Below are 21,944 nucleotides of genomic sequence, written 5' to 3' on the forward strand. Positions count from 1 at the left end.
CAGGATCCGGACGCGCAGGCTCAGCGGCCATGGCTCACGGGGCCCAGCCGCTCCGCGGCATGTGGGATCTTCACGGACCGGGGCACGAACCCGTGTCCCCTGCATCGGCAGGTGGACTCTCAACCACTGCGCCACCAGGGAAGCCCTGATGGCTTTTTTTTTTAATTAAAAATCTTTTTATTGAAATTAGTTGATTTACAATGTTGTGTAAATGGCTTTTTTCTGCATGTAGAAGTCATGGCCCAAAGAGGCCAGACTTTGCCAAGAATATCTTTGTTCTAATATGACAGTGAGCATTGCAAATAATATGTAATCGTTTTATTGGAGTAGAGCTTTACAGCTGACAAAGTCTCAAAACCGAATGACATTTATCCCATTTTCTCTCATTCTTTGTAACCAGAGGAGGAGACAATTTGCAGTGATCTGTGTTTAATGAAGGAATGATCTACTGACACAGTTTTAGTTTTAAACGTATTATACCCACTGTGTGAACTTCCTTAGTGACAGATACATAGTGTTTTCACTTTGATGTTTTAGGATTTATTTTATTTGAAAATGGGTTCAGGCTAAAACAAGTATAAATTAAATAACATACATACATACAAAGACACAGCTCACCTTAATTTATAAAACTTTAATATGTAGACTTAAGATGAGATTAATTTTTGTATCGTATTTTGGGAGTAGAAGGCATATTTGATTCATTGGAGGATATCATTATACATTACTCATAAATCTTAATCTATAAAAATTGCAGGTCATTTGGACAGTATGTTAATCATTTACTTGTATATTCTGACACATTATCTTTGATATATTTTTGGTCTAACCTTCAACCCAGATCAATTCATTTCAGAAAGCCTACAGCTTCTATAAAGTATTAGAGAGCAAAGCTCTGAGCAATATCAAGTCTTCCATTAGCCTGCCACAGAATATTAAGAAGCGATGGGATTTCCTTCTGCTACGTTGTATTATGTGTAATTAAACACATTGCTTTCTTTATCTTCAGTTATCAAGGTAAACAAAAATCACTGTAATCATTTTGACCCAGGATGGCGTAGGTAGTATTTTTTTAAGTTTATTAGCAGTACAGTATATCTTTAACTGGCATTTAAACATTAGCCATAGTCTTTGTTGAAGAGGCTGTATGACAGCATTAGGCTCTTGAAGTCCTGATCTGTCATTGACTTCTTAAACAGTATTGCCATTTTTTCTTTTCTTTTTTTTTCTTCCTATTCTTTTTTGGGGTGGTAGTAAATAGCTTTGTACCAATTTGTAATCCGCTTTTTTCCTTTGAAAAACAGTTGTAAAATTTACTTTTTAACATAACATTTAATCAGGCATTGCTGGTGGGCATTTTTACTTAAGTGTTTGTATCACAAAAACAAAACCTGTTTTACTTTTAAACTAAAAGCAGTGATAAACTCCAGCAGTATAAATTTGCAGTAAATAACCTCTTTCCCCCTTCCTATTACAACAGTCTTTAAAATTTACATATGTTAACACAAATTGCCATGTTTCAGTTTTTTACTCATCCGCTGTTGGCTATCTTTCCATGTTTATAACATCTAGGTATTCTTTATTACTGCTGTAGAGTATTTTATTGTCATTTACAGATGTACCAACATTTGTATTAACTTGTTCTCTTACTCTAAAATAATTTATTATTTAATAGGTATTACTTGGTGTATTTAATATATTTCCGATCGTATTTAAGATGGGTAAGGAAGCAAAAGAAAAATCACCTATAATCCTACCAAAGACAAACCGCTGTTAACCATTTTGCTGTCTCTTTCCAGTGTTTTATTTTTCTATTGCACGGCCTGTTTTTCTTTCTTTCATAAAATATATATAAGGAAAATTTTCAGTGTCAATAGAGCTATATAACAGCATGAACGTTTTTATCTTAAAAAATTATGTTGAAATATTAAAATACTGAATAATATAAAATATACCATTGTGACCATTTTAAGGGTGCATGCAATTCAGTAACATTAAATACATTCACAGTGTTGTACAACCATCACCACTGTCCGTCTCCAGAACCTTTTCATTATTCCAAACTGAAACTCTACCTATTAACACAGCATAATTTTTATGCCTTTAAACTATTCTCTTATCATGAACATTTAAGTTGTTTCCAGTTTTCTCCACTTACAGACAACAGTCCATACACATTCTCCTTCCTGTCTGTTTTCTCCTGATAGCAATTCTTCCAAGAACCTGTATCAGTAGATATGTTAAGGGTGATTCTTAAAATTGGTTTTGGATGTCAGTTTTTTTCTTTTCCCCCCACAGAAGAACTTATCCTCAACTTTATAATAAAAGTTAATGTAGGGCTTCCCTGGCGGCGCAGTGGTTGAGGGTCCGCCTGCTGGTGCGGGGGACGCGGGTTCATGTCCCGGTTCTGGAGGATCCCACGTGCCGCGGAGCGGCTGGGCCCGTGAGCCGTGGCCGCTGGGCCTGCGCGTCCGGAGCCTGTGCTCTGCAGCGGGAGAGGCCGCAGCAGTGAGAGGCCCGCGTACCACAAAAAAAAAAAAAAAAAAAGTTAATGTAACTGGGTTACATATATTAAAATACAGTCTGTAGATAATTTGACATTAATATAGCTATTTTGTAGGAGGAGAGATACTTATGGAATAGAGGAGTCAAAGTCTTTTTTTGCCTGAGTTGATGATTTTTCAACGGCGGTTGAGGCTCAGTGACGTTGTTGGTTGGAGGAGTGCTAGGCGGGGTGTGTGCAGAATGTGTCATTTGGAGAAGGGTCATCATACATATTCTGCTGTTCTGGTGGAAAAAGAGTTAAACTACTGCCCTGTGTTCTGACTCAGTAGAGATAACGTGCTTTACTTAACCAGGGTTTTAACTTTAAAACCATTTTTGAAATGTCAGAATTATAAATTTTTCTAATGAAAACCTTTGCTTCTCCACTAGGATTGGCAGCCACCATTTGCATGTGATGTTGACAAACTTCATTTTACCCCACGTATCCAGAGGCTGAATGAGTTGGAGGTAATGTCTTAACTACAATGCTGGTTGCCTGTATTCCAGCGGGGGCTTCTTTGAAAGAGGCTGTGTCACAAATCTAGTGGTTTCAGTGAAGCGAAAACATGGCTAGTAACTGATAATCATGGTAAAACAAATGGCGATAAGCCTTTGCAACCAACCCAGTTTCATTAAAAACACTGATTTTTGTCAGTAATTGCCAGCCTATTAATTAATAAATGCATTTAAATCCTTCTCAATCTAGGTGACAACCAATAGAGTTTAGGTTTTGAAAGGCATGTGCTTTCAGAACCATTTAATGGAAAAGATTCTCCAGCTCTGATATTCTTCCAAAATACATGTCTTCAGTTAGATTTAATAACACACTTTACTTTTCCTAGGAGGAGTGAATAGCACAGGGGATTCTCTAGAGAAGAGGTAGTATTTCTTCTTTAGTCTGTGGGCGACTTAAGCCCTAAAGTGCTGGGTGAATAAGGCTTGGGTATTGATAGCATAGAGGTTCATTGTTTATATGAATGTTTTGCTAATCTGATTTTCATATTGAACCATGTTTTGTTTTTCTATACTAAACCAAACATTCTTAACTTAAATGGCACATATGCCCACTGGAATTCTGTGGGCATTGGCAGTAGTAGCGTCTAGTGTATGTATTTTCAAGTATTTCAATGTATTTTCATGTTGAGCTTGAAAGATGGGGAGGTGGGTATTAACTTTGACGTGGTTGGGAATTTCTGAATATTGATCTCAATTTTGGTCTTGTGCAAGATAAAAGTCTTAAAACTGTCTGACTTAATTTCACAATGAGCGGAAAGAAAAATGACAAAATTTTAAAAAATGACTTGTAGGTGACATTAATAATCTGTTAAGGGAATAACATTTAAGAAAGTTTCTGGTTTTCTGTTATCTTTAAGTTATCAGGACTTTAAAGATAAGTGGTTCTGTTGTAAATCTGCTTTTAGATTTGTGTTTGAGCAAATCAGAAAATTTGTATTCTTAGAGAACAAGACTTTAAAATACCCAAACTGTAAAAGGACGAAAGGGGCATATAGAATCTTACTTATGATACTCCATAAATAAAGCACCTCTCAGGTCGCCTATTTATGTTACGAGAGGACTTACTGAGTGTGTAACTACTACTTACCTGGCACATGGTAGGGGCTGAATTAAATTTTTGTTGAGTTAACGTATAATTATTTAACCAGTTTTATTCTGTATATTCTGGGGAAGTTTCCCCTATTGAATTCATAAGTGGTATTGCACTTAAATAGTCTAAGAATGAAAATATCACATGCACAGGTAATAGACAGGAGCTTTATAATAAGCTAGGTAAAAGTAAAACTCAGTTCTTTGTCATTTAGGCTCAAACTCGTGTAAAATTAAATTTCTTGGACCAGATTGCAAAGTACTGGGAATTACAGGGAAGTACTCTGAAAATTCCACATGTGGAGAGGAAGATCTTGGACTTGTTTCAGCTTAATAAGGTAAAAGCCTAATGACCATCTTTCTCATTGAATAATTTTTCTGACAGCATGAATTTGATCTTCTTTGCCTTAAAATAAGAAACTTACTGCTTGAAATATGTAAAATAAAATTCTTCATTTAGTTTTGTGATTAAATTGGTCTCTGCTTGTCTGGTCTGAAAGCCTTATCTCATGAAATATTTTGCTGCCACCTGTTTTTTGGTAATTTTTAAACTTCGTAATGGTCCTCGTAGATATTCCTGTCTGTTTTATTGCAGACAAGACAACAGAGGCTTTCAGTGTCCAAGTTGACCAACTGAAAAAGCTGAGTTATAATTCTATATCTTAAAGTTCATTTCAGTCTAAAGCCTGCATTATTTCCACCAGACATGCTGCCGTTCTTGCTACTCCTCAGTTTACTAGAACCTTTTCTTTATCAGAGATTTCATTGCTAATTTAATTCTTCCTCATGGAAAATCTTGGCTGCTTTGGGGAACTGAGAAGTAGCTTTTGGAGGGGTACAAAAAGTTTATGGAATATGCTGTTAAAAGCAGTGTTTAAAATTTCTAGTTTAAAATTAATAGTGCATATATATATATATTTTACTTGGAAAATGTATTTTTAAAAGATGACCACAGCCAAAAACTAATTTCCTTTGCTGTTTTATTTAACAGTTAGTTGCAGAGGAAGGTGGATTTGCAGTTGTTTGCAAGGATAGAAAATGGACCAAAATTGCCACCAAGATGGGGTTTGCTCCTGGCAAAGCTGTGGGCTCCCATATCAGAGGGCATTATGAGCGAATTCTCAACCCCTACAACTTATTCCTGTCTGGAGACAGTTTGAGGGTGAGTGGGGCTAGCCTTAACCTGTTTTATTTCACTGCTTATTGGCACATGGTCTTTGGGAGGAATGAAAAAGCCTTGATTATGGGTGGAAGACTTGCTTGGAAGACTTTTGTTTTATGGATTTTTTCCTCCAATGTTTTAGTTCTGTTTTGAGAGCAACCATACTAAGAAGGTTTGGAGTGAATAAGGTTACAGAGGAAATATTCCTTTGTTGTCAAAAACTGAAATCTGTATTAACTTTGCTATAGATGTTCCTTTCTTACAGCAGTTGGTTATTACCTACTTGTTGCGGCTTATGCTTTTGCATTCACTTACTGTTTAAAGTGTATTCCTGGTTGTCACATGAAAATACAACATGTGAAATAACTTGCCTGCCTGCTCTCTTTTGCCAGCTGAGGTCTCTGAGGTCTCCAAGGAGATTTTCATAGGATGTTGACATTGGTAGGGAGTAGGGGACTCAGTAATGCTGGACAGCTCATGGAGCCCTCTGCTAATAGTTCCTATGTAACTGTGTTTGTTTCCTTACAAAGGTGGTATTTGCCAAATTATTCAGATAAAAACATTTGTTCTAATTAAAAGCAAAACAATATTATAAAAACTTCCCACTTATTTTAGGCCCTGGTAGAAAGCAGAATGTCATAATTGTTTACACCCTTTGAGATATTCTACACTAGAGCAGTGAGCCCTGTAATTTTAGAAATCGTTACTGTGCTATAGAGAGGGAGGAAGATCACAGCATAGTTTCCGAGGGTAAACCTGCTAATCAAAACTCTGTCTTGATACAGACATACCATCTGGAATGCTTAAATCCTATAGGTTTTCGTAGCATTGTGTTTTTCTTTTCTCTCTCCCTTGATTCCAGGTGGGCTTTCTTCTTAGCCTAGAAAATGTGACTGATACTCAGAAACTTGTTTAAAGAAATGTGCACTGTGTGAATGTTTAGTGAACCCATGGATGAAATTGTTTAAAATGTTGTATATGGAGCCTTTATGTCTCTGTTTTATGGTCAGATCTACATACAGTTGCCCACAATAGATTTTCTCCTTTGAACCTTCTTATCTCGGTGTAGAAGTTAGAAGAATAAAGGGAGAGAGAGAGTCTCTCTGCTTTATGGGTTTAGAAATAGCTCGTCTGTATACTTAGAGGGGCCCTAAGTTTCATAGTTGAAAAGTGGGTAAGCATTTATACAATCATAGTCTGAAAGGAACAGGTATTCAAAGATACCGTTTACAAACATTACATCTACAACACAGATAAATATCTGTTGAAGGGCCTACTGATACATGTTCACTGTGGAAAGTATAAAAACAAAGGAAAGTATGATGAAAATAAATCCCTCCTAATCCTCTCATCTGTTTTTTCTTTCAAGGCTATTTTTATGCACATACACACAAATTGGAAGTGTATTCTTTACGTATACAGTATTTTTCCTGCTTAACGTGTCACTGTATATTTTTGAAGATACAGGTCTTTTGGGGTTTTTTTTTCAATTTATTTATTTTTGGCTGTGTTGGGTCTTCGTTGCTGCGTGCAGGCTTTCTCTAGTTATGACGAGCTGGGGCTACTCTTCGTTGAGGTACTCAGGCTTCTGGTGGGGTGACTTCTCTTTTGCAGAGCATGGGCTCTAGGCATTCAGGCTTCAGTAGTGGCAGCACACGGGCTCAGTAGTTGTGGCTCGCAGGCTCTAGAGGGCAGGCTCAGTAGTTGTGACGCATGGGCTTGGTTGCTCCACAGCATGTGGGATCTTCCCAGACCAGGGCTCGAACCCGTGTCCCCTGCATTGGCAGGCGGATTCTTAACCATTGTGCCACCAGGGAAGCCTGAAGATACAGATTTTAATGACTCTGTGTCATTCCATTTTTATACCCAGAACTTGATTTGATTTCTCCTGTTGCTGAATTCTTTTTTTCTTTTTGGAATTTTATTTTATTTTTTATACAGCAGGTTCTCATTAGTTATCTATTTTATACATATTAGTGTATATATGTCAATCCTAATCTCCCAGTTCATCCCACCACCCTCACCCTATCCCGCCACTTTCCCCCCTTGGTGTCCATACGTTTGTTCTCTACATCTGTATCTCAATTTCTGCCCTGCAAACCAGTTTATCCGTACCATTTTTCTAGGTTCCACATATATGCGTTAATATACGATATTTGTTTTTCTCTTTCTGACTCACTTCACTCTGTACGACAGTCTCTAGATCCATCCACGTCTCTACAAATGACCCAATTTCACTCCTTTTTATGGCTGGGTAATACTCCATTGTATATATGTACAACATCTTCTTTATCCATTCGTCTGTCAATGGGCATTTAGTTTGCTTCCATGACCTGGCTATTGTAAATAGTGCTACAATGAACATTGGGGTGTAATGAACATAGCGGTCTTTTTGAATTATGGTTTTCTCTGGGTATATGCCCAGTAGTGGGATTGCTGGGTCGTATGGTGATTCTATTTTTAGTTTTTTAAGGAACCTCCATACTGTTCTCCAGAGTGGCTGTATCAATTTACTTTCCCACAACAGTGCAAGAGGGTTCCCTTTTCTCCACACCCTCTCCAGCATTTGTTGTTTGTAGATTTTCTGATGATGCCCATTCTTAACTGGTGTGAGGTGATAACCTCATTGTAATTATGATTTGCATTTCTCTAATAATTAGTGATGTTGAGCAGTTTTTATGTGCTTCTTGGCCATCTGTATGTCTTCTTTGGAGAAATGTCTATTTAGGTCTTCTGCCCATTTTTGGATTGGGTTGTTTGCTTTTTTAATATTGAGCTGCATGAGCTGTTTATATATTTTGGAGATTAATCCTTTGTCCGTTGATTCGTTTGCAAATATTTTCTCCCATTCTGAGGGTTGTCTTTTTGTCTTGTTCGTAGTTTCCTTTGCTGTGCAAAAGCTTTTAAGTTTCATTAGGTCCCATTTGTTTCTTTTTGTTTTTATTTCCATTACTCTAGGAGGTGGATCACAAAAGATCTTGCTGTGATTTATGTCAAAGAGTGTTCCTCCTGTGTTTTCCTCTATGAGTTTTATAGTGTCTGGTCTTACATTTAGCTCTCTAATCCATTTTGAGTTTATTTTTGTATATGGTGTTAGGGAGTGTTCTAATTTCATTCTTTTACATGTAGCTGTCCAGTTTTCCCAGCACCACTTATTGAAGAAACTGTCTTTTCTCCATTGTATATCCTTGCCTCCTTTGTCATAGATTAGTTGCACCATAGGTGCATGTCTTTATCTCTGGGCTTTCTATCCTATTCCATTGATCTGTATTTCTGTTTTTATGCCAGTACCACATTGTCTTGATTACTGTAGCTTTGTAGTGTAGTCTGAAGTCAGGGAGTCTGATTCCTCCAGCTCCGTTTTTTCCCCTCAAGACTGCTTTGGCTATTTGGGGTCTTTTGTGTCTACATACAGATTTTAAGATTTTTTCTTCTAGCTGCGTAAAAACTGCCATTGGTAATTTGATAGGTATTGCATTGAATCTGTAGATTGCTTTGGGTAGTGTAGTCATTTTCACAGTATCGTTTCTTCCAATCCAAGAACATGGTATATCTCTCCATCTGTTTGTGTCATCTTTTTTTTTTTTTTTTTTTTTTTTTTTTTTTGCGGTACGCAGGCCTCTCACTGTTGTGGCCTCTCCCGTTGCAGAGCACAGGCTCCGGACACGCAGGCTCAGCGACCATGGCTCACGGGCCCAGCCACTCCGTGGCCCGTGGGATCTTCCCAGACCGGGACACGAACCCGTGTCCCCTGCATCGGCGGGTGGACTCTCAACTACTGTGCCACCAGGGAAGCCCTGTTTGTGTCATCTTTGATTTCTTTCATCAGTGTCTTACAGTTTTCTGAATGCAGGTCTTTTACCTCCTTAGGAAGGTTTATTCCTAGGTATTTTATTCTTTTTGTTGCAATGGTAAATGGGATTGTTTCCTTAATTTCTCTTCCTGATCTTTTGTTGTTAATGTATAGGAATGCAAGAGATTTCTGTGCATTAATTTTGTATCCTGCAACTTTACCAAATTCATTGATTAGCTCTAGTAGTTTTCTGGTGGCATTTTTAGGATTCTCTATGTATAGTATCATGTCATCTGCAAACAGTGACAGTTTTACTTCTTCTTTTCCAATTTGTATTCCTTTTATTTCTTTTTCTTCTCTGATTGCCGTGGCTAGGACTTCCAAAACGATGTTGAATAATAGTGATGAGAGTGGACATCCTTGTCTTGTTTCTGATCTTAGAGGAAATGCTTTCAGTTTTTCACCATTGAGAATGATGTTTGCTGTGGGTTTGTCACATATGGCCTTTATTATGTTGAGGTAGGTTCCCTCTGTGCCCACTTTCTGGAGAATTTTTATCATAAATGGGTGTTGAATTTTGTCAAAAGCTTTTTCTGTATCTATTGAGATGATCATATGGTTTTTCTTCTTTAGTTGGTTAATATGGTGTATCACATTGATTGACTTGCGTATACTGAAGAATCCTTGCATCCCTGGGATAAATCCCACTTGATCGTGGTGTGTGATCCTTTTATTTTTTAATTTTTTTCCCAACTTCATTCATTTATTCTATTATTCAGTGTTTGAACAAATATTTATTAAACATATATGTATGAAGACCCTGTTAGATAGTTGAAGCACTCTGGGGTGAATAGAGGCATCAACAGATACAGTTCTGTCCTTATACAGGTTACAGTCCAAAGGGATGATTGTGCAATAACCAAACCATACAAATACATAATTACCAGCTGTGAGATCTTGTACCAGTTACTCAAGCATACTAAGGTTTAATTTCCTCATCTGTAAAATGTGTCATTAATAGTGTCAACATTATAGTGTTTTGTAGGGAAATGAAATGATAAAATGCATATAAGATACAACACAGTGCCTGACATACAGGTAGTGAAAACTACCTGTAAGTTTTCAACGAACAGTCACTATAGCATTCTGCATGTGAACACTAATTGAGAGTAAAGATATGGGACAAATTTTCCTTTTCTAATTCTTGTAAGGCCACATATCACGCATCCAGAGGAGCGCTGGGGACCCTCGTGGAGCCTTGTGTGAAAGATGGTGTTCTTCAGTTCACCTGCTCTTCCCGACTTTTATTCTTTTATTTTCTGTTGTTTTTTTTTTCACACACCACACTGTATTTTATTTTTACAAGAGATAAATCAACTGATACCAAGCATTGTAAATGGATGACCACAACAAGAGCAACAATGATTGCAATTACCAAACACGAAACACACTCACACTATGTCATAATATTGACATTCAGTTCAGGAATCCTCAACTGTAACAGCTCCTTTACTTTGCTGTGAAAATTGATTTGTATATTTTTTGTCTCTGAGTCCTTGTGGGATTTTTTTTTTATTCAAACAGAAAGTCATAAAAATTATAATCATCCTCATCAGTTCACTCAGTCCCATGTAATTAACTGTGTTTTCATATTGATCTTTTGTTAGCACTTTTATGAATTCATCAGTTTTCCGTTAGAGTTCTGAAAATGCTTATTCATTCAGTTCAGCAGTATAGTCAGTTACCAGAAACCTGTACTTGTCAGTCTTTTCCATGAATTCCTTGAAGGTGAAACCCTTTTATAGGAACATTTTTGCAAAAGCATCAGAGTACACCCAGAACTGTCTGTAAATGACAAAAGACTTAAAAATGACCACGGTTAAAGATTTGATGAAAGTTCATAATAATGCAATTGACAAGGAAATTTAGTTATTTGTGAGATGTACATTTTAAAGTAGTAACTAGAATTATGACTTATAACATTATACCAGAACATACAAGATTTTTAGAAATTTCATGTAATGTCTGAAACATTTATATTAACATATTTCCATACAAATAACCCAAAGAAAGTTTAGTATAAGTTGTTTCCTGTTTGTTTGTTTGTTTTCTTATACTGCAGGTTCTTATTAGTCATCAACTTTATACGCATCAGTGTATACATGTCAATCCCAATTGCCCAATTCAGCACACCACCATCCCCACCCCACTGTGGTTTTCCCCCCTTGGTGTCCATACGTTTGTTCTCTGCATCTGTGTCTCAGCTTCTGCCCTGCAAACCGGTTCATCTGTACCATTTTTCTAGGTTCCACATACATGTGTTAATATATGGTATTTGTTTTTCTCTTTCTGACTTACTTCACTCTGTATGACAGTCTCTAGGTCCATCCACGTCTCAACAAATGACTCAATTTCCTTTTTATGGCTGAGTAATATTCCATTGTATATATGTACCACAACTTCTTTATCCATTCATCTGTTGATGGACATTTAGGTTGCTTCCATGACCTGGCTATTGTAAATAGTGCTGCAGTGAACATTGGGGTGCATGTGTCTCTCTTTTTTTTTTTTTCCTGTATGCGGGCCTCTCACTGTTGTGGCCTCTCCGGTTGCTGAGCACAGGCTCCGGATGCACAGGCCCAGCGGCCATCACTCACCGGCCTAGCCGCTCTGCGGCATGTGGGATCTTCCCGGACTAGGGCACGAACCCGTATCCCCTGCGTCGGCAGGCGGACTCTCAACCAGTGCGCCACCAGGGAAGCCTGCATGTGTCTTTTTGAATTATGGTTTTCTCTGGGTATATGCCCAGTAGTGGGATTGCTGGATCATATGGTAATTTTATTTTTAGTTTTTTAAGGAACCTCCATACTGTTCTCCAGAGTGGCTGTATCAGTTTACATTCCAACCAACAGTGCAAGAGAGTTCCCTTTTCTCCACATCCTCTCCAGCATTTGTTGTTTGTAGATTTTCTGATGATGCCCATTCTAACTGGTGTGAGGTGATAACCTCATTGTAATTTTGATTTGCATTTCTCTAATAATTAGTGATGTTGAGCAGCTTTTCATGTGCTTCTTGGCCATCTGTATGTCTTCTTTGGAGAAATGTCTATTTAGGTCCTCTGCCCATTTTTGGATTGGGTTGTTTGTTTCTTTAATATTGAACTGCATGAGCTGTTTATATACTTTGGAGATTAATCCTTTGTCCGTTGATTCATTTGCAAATATTTCTCCCATTCTGAGGGCTGTGTTTTCGTCTTGTTTATGGTTTCCTTTGCTGTGCAAAAGCTTTTAAGTTTCATTAGGTCCCATTTGTTTCTTTTTGTTTTTATTTCCATTACTCTAGGAGGTGGATCACAAAAGATCTTGCTGTGATTTATGTCAAAGAGTGTTCTTCTATGTTTTCCTCTAAGAGTTTTATAGTGTCTGGTCTTACATTTAGCTCTCTAATCCATTTTGAGTTTATTTTTGTGTATGGTGTTAGGGAGTGTTCTAATTTCATTCTTTTACATGTAGCTGTCCAGTTTTCCCAGCACCACTTACTGAAGAGACTGTCTTTTCTCCATTATATATCTTTGCCTCCTTTGTCATAGATTAGTTGACCATGGGTGTGTGGGTTTATCTCTGGGCGCTCTATCTTGTTCCATTGATCTATGTTTCTGTTTTTGTGCTAGTACCATATTGTCTTGATTACTGTAGCTTTGTAGTATAGTCTGAAGTCAGAGAAACTGATTCCTCCAGCTCCATTTTTTTCCCTCAAGACTGCTTTGGCTATTTGGGGTCTTTTGTGTCTCCATACAAATTTTAAGATGATTTGTCTAGTTGCGTAAAAAATGCCATTGGTAACTTGATACGGATTTTGTTGAATCTACTTTTGCAAAGCAAAGTAGATTGCTTTGGGTAGTATAGTCATTTTCACAATATTGATTCTTCCAATCCAGGAACATGGTATATCTCTCCATCTCTTGGTATCATCTTTAATTTCTTTGATCAGTGTCTTATAGTTTTCTGCATACAGATCTTTTGTCTCCCTAGGTAGGTTTATTCCTAGGTATTTTATTCTTTTTGTTGCAATGGTAAGTGGGAGTGTTTCCTTAATTCCTCTTTCTGGTCTTTCGTTGTTAATGTGTAGGAATGCAAGAAATTTCTGTGCAAAACCAAATTCATTGATTAGCTCTAGTAGTTTTCTGGTGGCATTTTTAGGATTCTCTATGTATAGTATCATGTCATCTGCAAACAGTGACAGTTTTACTTCTTCTTTTCCAATTTGTATTCCTTTTATTTCTTCTTCTTCTCTGATTGCCATGGCTAGGACTTCCAAAACGATGTTGAATAATAGTGGTGAGAGTGGGCATCCTTGTCTCGTTACTGATCTTAGAGGAAATGCTTTCAGTTTTTCACCATTGAGAATGATGTTTGCTGTGGGTTTGTTGTATATGGCCTTTATTATGTTGAGGTAGGTTCCCTCTATGCCCACTTTCTGGAGAGTTTTTATCATAAATGGGTGTTGAGTTTTGTCAGAAGCTTTTTCTGCATCTATTGAGATGATCATATGGTTTTTCTTCTTTAGTTGGTTAATATGGTGTATCACATTGATTGATTTGTGTATACTGAAGAATCCTTGCATCCCTGGGATAAATCCCACTTGATCATGGTGTATGATCCTTTTAATGTGTTGTTGGATTCTGTTTGCTAGTATTTTGTTGAGGATTTTTGCATCGATATTCATCAGTGATATTGGTCTGTAATTTTCTTTTTTTGTAGTATCTTTGTCTGGTTTTGGTATCAGGGTGATGGTGGCCTCATAGAATGAGTTTGGGAGTGTTCCTTCCTCTGCAATTTTTTGGAAGAGTTTGAAAAGGATGGATGATAGCTCTTCTCAAAATGTTTGATAGAATTCACCTGTGAAGCCATCTGGTCCTGGACTTTTGTTTGTTGGAAGATTTTTAATCACAGTTTCAATTTCATTACTTGTGATTGGTCTGTTCATATTTTCTGTTTCTTCCTGGTTCAGTCTTGGAAGGTTATACCTTTCTAAGAATTTGTCCATTTCTTCCAGGTTGTCCATTTTATTGGCATAGAGTTGCTTGTAGTAGTCTCTTAGGATGCTTTGTATTTCTGTGGTGTCTGTTGTTACTTCTCCTTTTTCATTTCTAATTTCATTGATTTGAGTCCTCTCCCTCTTTTTCTTGATGAGTCTGGCTAATGGTTTATCAATTTTGTTTATCTTCTCAAAGAACAAGCTTTTAGTTTTATTGATCTTTGCTGTTGTTTTCTTTATTTCTATTTCATTTATTTCTGCTCTGATCTGTGTGATTTCTTTTCTTCTGCTAACTTTGGGTTTTGTTTGTTCTTCTTTCTCTAGTTCTTTAGATGTAAGCTTAGATTGTTTATTTGAGATTTTTCTTGTTTCTTGAGGTAGGCTTGTATTGCTATAAACTTCCCTCTTAGAACTGCTTTTGCTGCATCCCATAGGTTTTGGATCCTCATGTTTTCATTGTCATTTGTCTCTAGGTATTTTGTGATGTCCTCTTTGATTTCTTCAGTGATCTCTTGGTTATTTAGTAACGTATTATTTAGCCTCCATGTGTTTGTGTTTTTTACGTCTTTTCCCCCTGTAATTGATTTTTTTAAAAAACAAATTTATTTATTTTATTTATTTAATTCTGGCTGCGTTGGGTCTTCATTGCTGGGCACGGGCTTTCTCTAGTTGCAGAGAGCTGGGGTTACTCTTCCTTGTGGTGCGTGGGCTTCTCACTCTGGTGGCTTCTCTTGTTGCAGAGCACAGGCTTTAGGCGTGAGCTTCAGTAGTTGTGACTCGCAGGCTCAGTAGTTGTGGCTCGCGGGATCTAGAGTGCAGGCTCATTAGTTGTGGCGCACGGGATTAGTTGCTCTGTGGCATGTGGGATCTTCCTGGCCAGGGCTCGAACCCATGTCCCCTGCATTGGCAGGCAGATTCTTAACCACTGTGCCACCAGGGAAACCCGCCTCTAATTGATTTCTAATCTCATAGCATTGTGGTCGGAAAACATGCTTGATACGATTTCAATTTTCTTAAATTTACCGAGGCTTGATTTGTGACCCAAGATGTGACCTATCCTGGAGAATGTTCTGTGTGCACCTGAGAAGAAAGTGTAATCTGCTGTTTTTGGATGGAATGTCCTATAAATATCAATTAAATCTATCTGGTCTATTGTGTCAATTCAAGCTTGTGTTTTCTTACTAACTTTCTGTCTGGATGATCTGTCCATTGGTGTAAGTAAGGTGTTAAAAGTCCCCCACTATTATTGTGTTACTGTTGATGTCCTCTTTTTTTTAAAATTTTTTAATTATTTTTTAAAAAGTTATTTATTTATTTATTTTGGGCTGTGTTGGGTCTTTGTTGCTGTGCGCAGGCAACGAAGTTGTGGTGAGCAGGGGCTGCTCTTTGTTGAGGTGTGCATGCTTCTTATTGCAGTGGCTTCTCTTGTTGCGGAGCACAAGCTCTAGGCGTGAGAGCTTCAGTAGTTGTGGCTCACGGGCTCTAGAGTGCAGGGTCAGTAGTTGTGGTGCATGGGCTTAGTTGCTCCGCGGCATGTGGGATCTTCCGGACCAGGGCTCGAACCCGTGTCCCCTGCATTGGCAGGCGGATTCTTGACCACTGTGCCACCGGGGAAGTCCCTCCATTTCCTCTGTTATAGCTGTTAGCAGTTGTCTTATGCATTGAGGTGCTCCTGTGTTGGGTGCATATATATTTATAATTGTTATATCTTCTTGGATTGATCCCTTGATCATTATGTAGTGTTCCTCCTTGTCTCTTATAACATTCTTTATTTAAAAGTCTATTTTATCTGATATGAGTATTGCTACTCCACTTTTCTTTTGATTTCCATTTGCCTGGAATATCTTTTTCCATCTGCTCACTTTCAGTCTGTATGTGTCCCTAGGTCTGAAGTGGGTCTCTTGTAGACAGCATATATATGGGTCTTGTTTTTGTATCCATTCAGCAAGCCTGTGTTTTTTGGTTAGAGCATTTAATCCATTAACGTTTAAGGTAATTATCGATATGTATGTTCCTGTTACCATTTTCTTAATTGTTATGGGTTTGTTTTTGTAGGTCCTTTTCTTCTCTTGTGTTTCCCACTTAGAGAAGTTCCTTTAGCATTTGTTGTAGAGCTGGTTTGGTGGTGCTGAATTCTCTTAACATTTGCTTGTCTGTAAAACTTTTGATTTCTCTGTCAAATCTGAATGAAATCCTTGGCAGGTAAAGTAATCTTGGTTGTATGTTCTTCCCTTTCATCACTTTAAATATATCATGCCACTCCCTTCTGGCTTGTAGAGTTTCTGCTGAGGCATCAGCTGTTAACCGTTCCCTTGTATGTTATTTGTCGTTTTTTCCTTGTTGCTTTCAATAATTTTTCTTTGCCTTTAATTTTTGTCAATTTGATTACTATGTGCCTCGGCGTGTTTCTCCTTGGGTTTATCCTGCCTGGGACTCGCTGCACTTCCTGGACTTGGGTGGCTATTTCCTTTGCCATGTCAGGGAATTTTTTGACTACAATCTCTTCAAATGTTTCTTGGGTCCCTTCTCTCTCTCTTCTCCTTCTGGGACCCCCTATAATGCAAATGTTGGTGCGATAAATGTTGTCCCAGAGGTCTCTTAGGCTGTCTTCATTTCTTTTCATTCTTTTTTCTTCATTCTGTTCCACAGCAGTGAATTCCACCATTCTGTTTTCCAGGTCATTTATCCATTCTTCTGCCTCAGTTATTCTGATATTGATTCCTTCTAGTGTATTTTTCATTTCAGTTATTGTATTGTTCATCTCTGTTTGTTCTTTAATTCTTCTAGGTGTTTGTTCTTTAATTCTTCTAGGTCTTTGTTAAACATTTCTTGCATCTTCTTGATCTTTGCCTCCATTCTTTTTCCAAGGTCCTGGATCATCTTCACTATCATTATTCTGAATTCTTTTTCTGGAAGGTTGCCTCTCTCCACTTCATTTAATTGTTTTTCTGCGGTTTTATTAGTTCCTTCTTCTGGTACAAAGTACTCTGCCTTTTCATTTTGTTCATCCTTCTGTGAATGTCTCTTCTTGCTGAATTATTTGTGCATAAATTTTTATGCCATTTCTGATTTTTGAAAATAATCCTTAGAGGAAAGGAGAATTAAAATACATATTTTTTTAAAAAAAGAATGGAAAACAGCAATGAGACACCACTACACACCATTAGAATGACCAATATTCAGAACATGACAACACCAAATGCTGGCGAGGATGTGGAGCAACAGGAACGTTTTTCCATTGCTGGTCGAATACAAAATGGAACTGCCACTTTGGAAGACAGTTGGGCAATTTCTTAGAAAACTAATAAACATGCTTTTATCATACAATGCAGCAATCACACTCCTTGGTATTTACCCAAAGGAGTTGCAAACTTATATCCACACAGAAACCTGCACCTGGATATTTGTAGCAGGTTTGTTATTCATAATTGTCAAAAGTTGGAAGTAAGCAAGATGTCCTTTAGTAGGTGAATGGATAAACAAATTATGGTACAGCCAGATGATGGAGGCTAAAAAACAATGAGCTGTCCAGTCATGAGAGGACAAGAAGGAACCTTAAGTGCATTTTTTTTTTTAGGATTTATTTATTTGTTTTATTTATTTTTGGCTGCGTTGGGTCTTAGTTGTGGCATGCGGAATCCTTCGTGGTGGTGCGTGGGCTTCCCTCTAGTTGTGGTGTGCAGGTTTTTTTCTCTTCTCTAGTTGTGGCATGTGGGCTCTCGAGCGCGTGGGCTCTGTAGTTTGTGGCCCGCAGGCTCTAGTTGAGGTGTGTGAGCTCAGGAGTTGTGGCGCATGGGCTTAGTTGCCCTGCAGCATGTGGGATCTTGGTTCCCTGACCACTGATTGAGCCCGCGTTCCCTGCATTGTAAGGTGGATTCTTTACCACTGGACCATCAGGGAAGTCCCAAGTGCATATTTTTATGAAAGTTAAAGAAGCCAATGTGAAAGGACTGCATGTACTGTAGGATTCCAACTCAGTGGTATTCTGGAAAAGAACTATGGAGACGGTAAAAAGATCAGTGGTTGCAAGGGGCTGAGGGCAGGAGTGTAAGATGAATAGGCAGAGCACAGAGGATTGATAGGGCAGTGAAAGTACTCTAGATGATCCTCCACCTTTGTCCAAACTCATAGAATGTACAGCACCAAGAGTGAATCCTGATGTGTGAACTGTGGACTTTGGGTGATGTGTGAATGTAGGTTCATCAGTTGTAGCAAATGTTCTACTACTCTGGTGGGGGATGTTGATGATGGGAGAGGCTGTGCATGTGTGGGGACAGCTGGTGTATGGTAAATCTAGGTACCTTCCTCTCAACTAGGCTGTAAACCTAAAACTGCTCTTAAAGAATAAACCCGTAATAAAGGGGGCAGGGGTAGAGTGCACAATGAAGGAACTGTGGCAAAAGGGTAAACTTAGGCCTAAAGTAAGTTTCGGGAAACTTGAGAGAAGTTGTGTGGTGATGTGCTGGATAACGGGACAGAAGCCTCAGTCTTGTATCCCTGTGTTTTCTAAATGTCTTAAGGGATTGCTCTGCCCCTGTAGGGTGATGTCATTACGGTGTGATGATATAAATCACCTCTAAATTCCAGTTTCTCAAACAAAGGTTTAAGAGTTGGCATGCGATAGCATTAAATATAAAACAAACACATCAAGTGTATGTTTTGAATCCTGGTTTGAAACAAAATAATCTCTTCATATATATTCTAAAGAGCTTCTGAGCTTGATTTTATCTTAGTTCTTCAAAGTCCTTATACAGCCGAGCAGGCCATGGATTACAGAACCATTTAGACTAGTGGGAGATGAGAACCACATACATAACATCTGAATTTCTGACCATCCACTTAATAGAATGTCTGTGATTCAGCTCAGTTCATATCTCCACAACCACACATACTTTCAGGTCTCAATAGAAAGTGTATATAATACACGAAGGAGGTTAATTTAGATGGAGGACAGGTTTTTTTCCCATCTGCATGTTTTCATTGAACATACTCTAAACCCTCAATTGAGGACTTGTTGTGGAGTGGGCAGTGATATTCCATACTAGTGGAGTTGATGTTTCTAGATCAGATCAGTGTGTAGGTTTAATTAGAAGAAGCAGAATATTTAATATTATAGGTTGTGCTCCCAGTGGTAGATTCGTTCTTGTTTAGAGTATCAAGAAATCTATTCTAGTATTTTTTTAATAGTACATATTACTTAAATGTCAGAAATAGATTGTGTTAGATGGTTGCTCTGTATTTTCTTTTGTCCTTCTCCCCATTCTCTGGATTCTTTCTGCAAATGTCAGGAGGAAGGAGCCAATCATGTTAGTGACACTGCATGGTTGTAATGGTGCTCGCAGAGCCAAGAGTTGTAGAAGGTTATAGTTTCAGTGTATCTTATTACAAGTATGGATAATACAGTAGACCTTCAGTGGTTACATTTTGGAGCCTGCTTTTAAAAATGCTTCCTGTGGCATTTGTAGGACCTCTTATAAAGGAGTGGTATTTACTTGAAATTCATATTAGATTCAGTGGTAATATTTTGTGGTCACTGTGTTTTGTTGTATTGGCATTAAATACTCTTTTTCGGTGAGCTTAGAATCGAACTAAAAAGAAAAATCAAAGCAAGAAGAGATTCTTGTATGATCAGAACCAAAGTTATTGCTGTGGGCTATCTATTAACCTTTTTCTTGTGAGTTAGACTTTGTAGGAATATATTGAAGAAAAGGAAAGCTTTAATAAGGGATAATAGTCACATGGTCTGTTCTCTCAATTCAAATGATATCTTTTTGATAATAGAAGGTTGCTAATTATGTTTAAACCTACAAGATTGTAAAATTTAGAAAAATTACTGGATTCCATATTTTATTACTGTAAACATTTTAAAAATGAGATATTCTGATTATGGAAAGCTATTTGGGGAACATACAGGGGGCCTTTCTAGCAGTTTGGGCCTTCACTTAATTTACAGTTGCAAGCAGGGATAATTGTTGGCTCATGGAGACTGCCTCGAGCCTGCTGTGGCCTGTTGTAACCTGATGAGGTGATATCAACAATTAAATGAATTGAAGCAACACCATTCACCTCCTGAAAAAAAGTCAAGCTGTTAATATAACTATATGTGTGTGTATATGGTTGGTAACTGCAGACTTGTCTTTGTGTTTATTTAGATTTTAAAAATTGCACACCTGTTATGTATTTCCATAAATTATTGTAAAATATACCCTGCAAAAATCCAGTGAAATTCTCTTAAGATTAAAAAAGGGGGAAGGGACTTCCCTGGTGGCGCCGTGGTTAAGAATCCTCCTGCCAATGCAGAGGACACAGGTTCGAGCCCTGCTCTGGGAAGATCCCACATGCTGCAGAGCAACTAAGCCCGTGCGCCACAACTACTGAGGCTTCGCTCTAGAGCCCGCGAGCCACAGCTACTGAGCCCGCGTGCCACAACTACTGAAGCCCACGCGCCCAGAGCCTGTGCTCCTCAACAAGAGAAGCCACTGCAATGAGAAGCCCGCATACCGCAATGAAGAGTAGCCCCCGCTCACCGCAACTAGAGAAAGCCCATGCGCAGCAACGAAGACCCAACACAGCCAAAATTAAAAATAAATAAATTTATTTTTTTAAAAAAGGGGTTGGGGAGAATTCATCAGTACAGTTGTGTTTTATTTCCAGTGTCTGCAGAAGCCAAACCTGACCACAGACACAAAGGACAAGGAGTACAAACCCCATGATATTCCCCAGAGGCAGTCTGTGCAGCCCTTGGAAACGTGTCCCCCAGCTCGACGAGCAAAACGCATGAGAGCGGAGGTGAGAGCCTCGTGAGGTTGATCAGACAGGCCTCAAGTCCCGGTGCTAATGTGTGTCTGACCCTGGATTTCTCTCATGCACGTGCTCTTCATAGATTGAACTTTACTAACCTCACAGAGGGATGCTGTTTATACTCTGGCTTTTACACTTGGGGGAATTGCACTGTCAGAGGGGTGAGGAATTGAAATCTTTCTAGGTTTATGCTGCCTGGACAGTCAGCTGCTGCATGGTTAATGGTCAGAGGCTAGGAAGAATAGGTGAATAGGCGTTCATTGTGACCCTCGTGATGTTGGGCAAGATTTATTGGGAATTAAGGTTAGTAGGAGTGAAGTTGGAGATTTTTGCTGAAAAGTACTGTTTTTGAGAGGTTACGAAGAAGGTAGTGAAAGCTATTTTTCTCAGACTTCCTGAAGAGGAGTATGGAATCTGTGGCAAACATTTATGCTAAGCCAGAAAATATTCAGGGAGCAAGGGGGCTGGTGATGTAACACACAGGTAACATGAGAGTGAAGCCTGAGGGAAGATGAGGAGTGAAAGACTTAAGAAAGACAAGTTGCTCTTAGATTTTTCTGCTCTGAGAGGTTTCTCCTGGAAAGGGAGAAGAGTGTTCTCCCAGTTACCTTGTTCCCACACAGAGCTGGGTAGGTTTTGGGTTCCTTGATGGACATATGAGTATGAAGAGTCAGTGATTAATATATTAGGAACAGTTTAGAACTGGGAAGCCGCATGGCATTAGTTAGGTTTCTGAATCAATAGTTGGGTTATTTAATAATTATTGGTGAGGATGAAAAAAATCAGCCATTTTGGTTTCTGAGGAAATGGATAAATAAGAGAATTACTTTTCACTTAGGTAAGTTGGAGATATGAAAAAATTTAGCGACTCCATTTTTTTGAAGTGAGAATCCCTCAGAATAGGAACATATATGGTTATTTGAAGCCCACAAGCAGGCTGCAGGTTTATTCGTCTTAAAGTCAGTTCTTGTTTGAGCACATCTTGATCTTTAAATGTGTAAG

The 21,944-nt window shown here is 38.3% G+C and overlaps 1 protein-coding gene across 1 annotated transcript in view; it reads left to right on the forward strand.

Moving 5' to 3' along the window:
• The window catches only part of KDM5B (lysine demethylase 5B), a 75,859-nt gene that overhangs the window by 21,780 nt on the left and 32,135 nt on the right, over positions 1 to 21,944 (forward strand). The window contains exons 2-5 of the mRNA XM_082834340.1: positions 2,935 to 3,012; positions 4,365 to 4,487; positions 5,141 to 5,311; positions 20,796 to 20,930. Coding sequence (XP_082690466.1) covers positions 2,935 to 3,012; positions 4,365 to 4,487; positions 5,141 to 5,311; positions 20,796 to 20,930 — 507 coding nt within the window. The remainder of the gene's footprint in view (positions 1 to 2,934; positions 3,013 to 4,364; positions 4,488 to 5,140; positions 5,312 to 20,795; positions 20,931 to 21,944) is intronic.

Source organism: Leucopleurus acutus (genome assembly GCF_964270905.1).
Source record: "Leucopleurus acutus genome assembly, chromosome: 2".
NCBI lineage: Eukaryota > Metazoa > Chordata > Mammalia > Artiodactyla > Delphinidae > Leucopleurus > Leucopleurus acutus.